This window comes from Didymella exigua (assembly GCF_010094145.1).
Source record: "Didymella exigua CBS 183.55 unplaced genomic scaffold M421scaffold_37, whole genome shotgun sequence".
In the NCBI taxonomy this organism is placed as follows: Eukaryota; Fungi; Ascomycota; class Dothideomycetes; order Pleosporales; family Didymellaceae; genus Didymella; species Didymella exigua.
This window is the reverse complement of record NW_022984811.1, coordinates 56,091-62,090: the sequence shown is the minus strand read 5'-3', so window position 1 is coordinate 62,090 and position 6,000 is coordinate 56,091. Positions and strand designations below refer to the sequence as shown.

The following is a 6,000-nucleotide window of genomic DNA, read 5'->3' as shown; positions in this document are numbered from 1 at the left end:
TACACTCAGAATTAGCCTATAGGTGATGCGTTGAAGTTCTAAGAATACCCCTCGCCACTGCACGTGATGTACATGGTATTTCGAAAACCGTTATAATAAACATGTTGCAAACCGCACTACTTACGTAAGCCTCCAGCACCCCAGTAGCTGTCACAGACACCTAGAGGAACCCACTCCTGTGTTTTTCATTAAGCCTTCGTTCTAGTTGCATCGATCTCGTCTCTACACTGACTTCAGGTTACTAAAACCTCGCAATACACCAATATCGAGGACGTCATGTGTACCGCAACGATGCTCATGGGTACTGCTCGTGTATATCTTCTTCAGGCTCACTGTCACAATGTCGAACCTCATCCAAGACACATCACAAAACACACATTTGCTAATCACGATTCGTCTTCAACTTTGATCGCACAGATTCTCTCTTCAGTCTGTTCACGAGTTCGGCCAAAACACTTTCGAAGGAGCCTCGTCGTATAAACTTCTACAAAGACCATATCATTCATGACCGACCATGCAAATCTCAAGCTCCTCGCCAGCTACTCCATAACCGCCTTCCTCCTCAGCACTGGCGTGCTCGCACTCCTGAGCCCTACAACAGTGGCAGCTCTCTTCGGCATGCCCATAGCCGACAATACCTTCGCCTCGGGCTTGGTACAGTGTATGGGCGGACGCAACCTGACTTTTGGCATTATCAGTGCTGTTTTCATTTCAAAGCGGATTCAAAAGGCTGCGGCGACGATGGCGCCAATGTTGGCGATTGATGGCTGTGTGGATGGGTGGGTGACGTGGCGGTACGCTGGGATGGGAGCGGCGGTGCCGCACTTTGGGGCTGCTGCTGCGATTCCGTTCATGTCTGCGTGGATGTCGTCCTGAGATAAATGCAAGTGGAAGACGCGGACGGATTACTAGAGAGCAGGATTCTTCCATTGCAAAACGAAACCTGTGAACACCGAAGAACAAAAGGCCAGCCATTACAACACCAGTATTACTCCTCCTCTTCTCCAGGCTCACCATGCCAAAGCTCTCCTTCCACAGCCTCTCCGCTCCCTTAGCATCGTATGCCCACTCCTTGTACCCATCATTCACCATATAACTCAACCCCTCCTCCTTCGCCTTCTCCTCGTTACTTATGGCTTGCGCCACATTACTTAAATATCTACCTCCCTTACCCGCCCATTCCTGCCCAACAGCAGCCCAAACCTGCGTCGCAGCGCCCTGCTCAGCGCTCTTAGCAGTGCGCTAGACCTCAGGCTCGGAGAAAATCTTCTGCTGATCCTCGGGAAGATGCGTGCCCAAGTTGGAAGTCGTAATGAGCCCAGGGTGCACAACAGTAGCATGCAGATTTCTGCTCCCGAAATGTGATGTAATCGCGTTGGCGAGCCAAATGTTTGGTCTTGGACTGGCCGTATGTGCTAGGGGCCGTAGGGCGTGGTTTCGAAGTTGTAGTCGTCGAGCAGTGGCGGGCCGAAGAAGTGGTCTCTTGATGTCACGCTTACGACGCGAGACAGGTACTCTGGGGTTGCGAAGGCGAGTAGTGCGGGCTTAAGGAGCTGGAAGAGGAGGAAGTGTGCGACGTGATTGGTGCCGAATTGTGACTCGAAGCCGTCCACGGTTTTCTCGTATGGGGTGGCCATTATGCCAGCGTTAGCGACAAGGAGGTTTACCTTGTCGTTTGATTTCTGGAGAAAGTCTGCTGCTCCGGATCGCACATGGCGAGGCTATCAAGTGACAGTTCGACGAGGATGATCTTGCCGCCGGAGGGGTGTGCCTCAGACAAGATGGTGTTTCGACGACCTTGTGACCTTTAGAGAGCGAGTGTCAAAGACAAGTGCACCAGTGGTGTGAAGGGCTCGCAGAGTCTCGATACCGATGCCTGGGGAGACGCCGGTAATCAGAAAGACTTTGTCAGTAAGCTTGCCGGTCAAGCCCTCATCCTGTATAACTTGAAGGGCGGTAGGACGCGCATCGCCGGCACCGCGAAGGTTGCCGACTTTCTGAGCTTCGGCGTAGCGCGACATGCCGAGAACAATATAGAGTAAATGGTAGAGGTGAGCTTGGTGAAGTTGGACAGGAAGAATGTTCCTGACTCTTGTGTGCAGTTGAAAGCTCTTGAGTTGTGTAGTGAGGACCATCATGGCGATTCTGTTCATGCCTGTATCCTACATTGCTCTTTCGCTCACTGTATGCTATCTTCCTGCAAAGACGCTGTTGAGTCTAACCCCGTACGTGGCACTCGGCAGCCTCAGGAGTTCGTCCGGAGCTGCTATCGATGTATGCCTGAATCCGCCAAGATCCAGCTGCAGAAGTCTGCAATGTGCCAGCCTTATGTGCAGATCGGGGTGCATGTTGCGTTGACTGGCAAGAAATAGATTAGTTGGATAATTAGGCTGCTGTCGTGCGCAGTGCAGCGATGACTGCATGTAGTCATCGGAGTTAGTGAACGGGTATAGGAGCTCGTGTTGTGGTTACCTAGTTGAGAACTTTATCGTTGACCCAAAACAGTAACTTATCGTGACGAACAGCAGTTAGAAAATTCGCATGTTACGATGTGTGTAGTGTTCCGAATATCATCGTCCATTCTGCGAAGTCTACCAGCATCAGCGTGTAAGGCTAGAAATAGACCAAGCTCAACAACCGCTCGCCTTGAACGCCTCTCCTACTGCTTTACAACAACTTCTTCGTCCTCGACTCCTCGCCGAAATCACTGTCCTCTCTCAGCCTACCGTCTAAGCAAGGTCGTTCAGGTTGTAGATCTTCTGAATCTCCTTGAGCTCGCCCTCATGGTCGAACTTCAGATCCTTCAGCAGCCCGTCCTTGAACCCAAACACCCAACCGTGCACAATCGGGAACTCGTTCTGCGCATAGCTCAGCTGGACCGCCGCTGTCTTAATCACGTTCCTACACTGCTCAATGACGTTGAGCTCGACCAGGCGATCATACTTGGCGACTTCGTCTGTGATGCTGTCAAGCTCAGCCTGGTGCAGACGGTACACGTCGCGGATATTTCGCAGCCAGGGATTCAGCAGCCCGAGGTCCTGCGGTGTCATGGCGGCCTTGACGCCGCCGCAGCCGTAGTGTCCGCAGACCACGACATGCTTCACCTTGAGGTGGCGCACGGCGTAGTTGACGACCGACATGACGTTCAGGTCGATGTTGTTGACGAGGTTGGCGATGTTGCGGTGGATGAACATCTCGCCGGGGTCGACGCCGGTCAGAGCTTCGGCGGGGATGCGCGAGTCGGAGCAGCCTGTGCTGTTGTTAGCTGAGCTCGACTTCACGGCGCATCTGCATTGCGTGATTGAAGAGCGCCGGAGATGCTGCAGTGGACTCACCAATCCATAGGTAGTCCGGCGACTGGCCAGCGCTTAGGTCCTTGAAGAACTCGGGCTTCTTCTTCGCCATTTCCTCGGCCCACTTCTTGTTGTTCTCGAAGATGCGGTCATGGCTCTGCTGCAGGTACTTCTTGACCTCCTGGGTGGTCTGGGGATTCTCCTGGCCAGTCATCTTCTTGTACCAGTTACTCGTGAAGAAGGAACTCTTTGTAAATGCTCTAACGTGCTGCTGCGGGAGCGGAGATCGAAGCAACGAAGCTAGAGAAGCTGAGGTGTGAGTCGATAACAACGGGCCCTGCGAACAGAAGGAGAAATTAGAAGCTCGCGATAAAGAACCCGCCCTAAAAAGAGCTCGGCCAGCGTGGGGTAATCCGCGCTGCATCCTGACACACCAAAGCAGTCCACCAGACCCCTCTTGTTTGCAGCCGCTCTTATGCGGTGGACGTGTTGAACCTGTGGGAAGTTTGCGCTCGCTGCGGTCCGATTGGGCGCTCTGACGTCAAATTATCCTATCAAACCGATCCCAAACCCCCAGGCCTTGCGCCGATCCAGATACGTGGTCGCTAAGCACGGAAACTCTTTTCGCGGAAATCCTCGTAAAAAGGAACTACAAAGGGATGATTTGCTCTGTCTCCACAGGGATTCAGGTTTTACAATCACGCTTCCGCTGGCCAAGACCAGACGAGAAACCAAGTGCAAGTCCCTGTACACCACCTGCCCCACTGCAGGGCACTCACGCACGTCTTGAGACATGAGTGAGGGGAGAGTTGCAAGCCAAATCAATACTCGCCAGCTTCGCCAAGCCCAGCACGATAATCGCTGCAGTCTCACAAAGCCATGGCGTTGGACGATCAACAGCGCGAGATAATTCTCGGGCACACCCGCCGTCTCATCAGCTCTCGGGACTACCCGAAGACCGTCTGCCCTTCCGAGATCGCTCGTGCAATGTCAGCCTCAGATCTCTCGACTTTGGACGCGCTGGACTGGCGAGCCACGATGGTTGATATTCGGGAACTGGTGTGGGAGCTAAGGGAACAGGGTGAGGTAGAAGTGCTGCAGAAAGGAGAGGTGCTTGATGTGGAAAGCTTGTCTGATATTAGAGGACCGATTCGTGTGAGGAAAGTGCAAACGCAATAGAGCGTTGCGTTGCGAGGTATTAGATTACAAGAAGTAGGTATGCGCTTGAAGTGCTAAGTTGAGTGCCGGTGGCAACAAAGATGCTGCTAGGTCGTTGTGACTGACGACCTCGTCGATGGTGTAGGGTGCTTCGGCCCACTGTCATCAATACCCTGCCACTTCTCGTCCCACCCACTTTCTTCAGCTGTGGCATTGCCGGCCTTGCCCCCCACAGCTAGCTCCCGTATATCGCTCCAGTACTCCAGCTTCTTGCACTCTGCGTCGGCTGCCTTGACGGCTTTAAGAAGGTTGTTGATTCTACGGGTTTCGGCTTCCCCTTCAGGCTTGTCCTGGGATTCGTGCTCGTCGCGATGGCGCTGAGCGGAGTCGAAAGTGTCGTTGAGAGTAGAGAGAAGTTGGCGGCGCGAGTTCTGGAAGATGAGCATAGACATGATGGCAGGTATCTGTGGATGTTAGCGTAGGTTATGATAAAGTCAGGAGAGTACGAACTTGTTCTGCGAGGTAGTGTAGCTCTTCACCCCCGTCTGCAATGAACCTGTTGATGATGACTATTTTCTCCCGATCAATGGCAGCTGCCTTCAGCTTCCTCATCAACGTGACGGTGTCGCGGACCTCTTCATCCACAGAGGCTTGAGCACTACTATCCTGTACGCTCAATGTGCCTGGTGTTTCTGCCCTCAGCAGGGTGGTGCCACCAACGCTGAATCGGTCGCCGAACAACCTTTCCCGTATGGTTGCCTTCGTCTTCGGCAGTATCTTTTGCTTCACTCGTCGTCGTAGCCACCGCCGCCTCCGGACAAAGCTGTGAAACCACGGATGATTGCCATGCCACGGCGAGCCCCTGAAGAGGAGGCTGTACTGCCACCCCTCCTCATCAACATCCAGGCTCATGTCGACATACCAGCTCTTCCAGTCCCACACCCAGCTCGGGTCAGGTACTTGCGCATTTGTGATGTTCACAGCCGAGTGTTTAAATTTGGCGTCGACCCATGGCGCGGGGTCGACCCTGAAGTTCCATAGTGCCTTCGAAGAGAAGAGTGGTATGCCGAAGACGAACCAGCCTCGCTGGTTTTCATATAGTATGTCGATGTGCGAGTCGGGCGTTCGAGGGGCCTCCGACTGGCTCGTAGGTGTGTTGTCGCCGTTTGTGTGATCGACAAGCTGGATGTTCTGCTCGGCCATCACGTCTTGTGTCGTCGTGCAGCAGATGTCCAAGGTCAATGGGATCAAGAGGCGTCACGCCGTTACTACCGTGGATGCATGGGGAAAGCGTGCCAGCAAGGCAAGAACGGTACGGAGACGGCACGTCTAGGGGCTGTCAACGATTCGCGCGTAGGAAAAGCCGCAACAATAGCACAGCGCAGAAGAAATGATGGGCACAAGTGCACCGGATTATGCTATATAGACATAGTAATGCGTGAAGAAGAGCGGCTCGCAGCCTGAGAGCGTTCGTTGGAAGTAGCTGGGATGCGCTTGGGTAGTCTGGCGATCTGGTTCGCGATGGGCTCGTCTGTGCGTTCTTGGATTT

The 6,000-nt window shown here is 53.5% G+C and overlaps 5 protein-coding genes across 5 annotated transcripts; 2 read left to right on the top strand and 3 right to left on the bottom strand.

The window, feature by feature from the left end:
* The first annotated feature begins 194 nt into the window (after window positions 1-194).
* Window positions 195-988, top strand: M421DRAFT_424663 (uncharacterized protein). The gene has a single exon (XM_033593826.1). It carries the CDS (start codon window positions 505-507, stop codon window positions 874-876), a length of 372 nt encoding a protein of 123 aa, XP_033444784.1. The 5' UTR covers window positions 195-504; the 3' UTR covers window positions 877-988.
* Window positions 989-1,415: 427 nt separating this feature from the next.
* M421DRAFT_8632 (uncharacterized protein) lies at window positions 1,416-2,021 on the bottom strand (the record flags this gene model as incomplete). Its single annotated transcript, XM_033597588.1, has 2 exons — window positions 1,416-1,721; window positions 1,779-2,021. 2 exons carry the CDS (start codon window positions 2,019-2,021, stop codon window positions 1,416-1,418), a joined length of 549 nt encoding a protein of 182 aa, XP_033444783.1.
* Window positions 2,022-2,729: 708 nt separating this feature from the next.
* Window positions 2,730-3,507, bottom strand: M421DRAFT_103673 (carbonic anhydrase; the record flags this gene model as incomplete). The annotated part of the gene is made up of 2 exons (XM_033586926.1): window positions 2,730-3,250; window positions 3,336-3,507. The coding sequence occupies 2 exons, from the start codon at window positions 3,505-3,507 to the stop codon at window positions 2,730-2,732; spliced, it is 693 nt and encodes a 230-aa protein (XP_033444782.1).
* Window positions 3,508-4,172: 665 nt separating this feature from the next.
* Window positions 4,173-4,472, top strand: M421DRAFT_103672 (uncharacterized protein; the record flags this gene model as incomplete). The annotated part of the gene is made up of 1 exon (XM_033586925.1): window positions 4,173-4,472. The coding sequence occupies one exon, from the start codon at window positions 4,173-4,175 to the stop codon at window positions 4,470-4,472; it is 300 nt and encodes a 99-aa protein (XP_033444781.1).
* Window positions 4,473-4,558: 86 nt separating this feature from the next.
* On the bottom strand, window positions 4,559-5,654 carry M421DRAFT_8630 (uncharacterized protein; the record flags this gene model as incomplete). The annotated part of the gene is made up of 2 exons (XM_033597587.1): window positions 4,559-4,915; window positions 4,962-5,654. The coding sequence occupies 2 exons, from the start codon at window positions 5,652-5,654 to the stop codon at window positions 4,559-4,561; spliced, it is 1,050 nt and encodes a 349-aa protein (XP_033444780.1).
* Window positions 5,655-6,000: the final 346 nt, after the last annotated feature.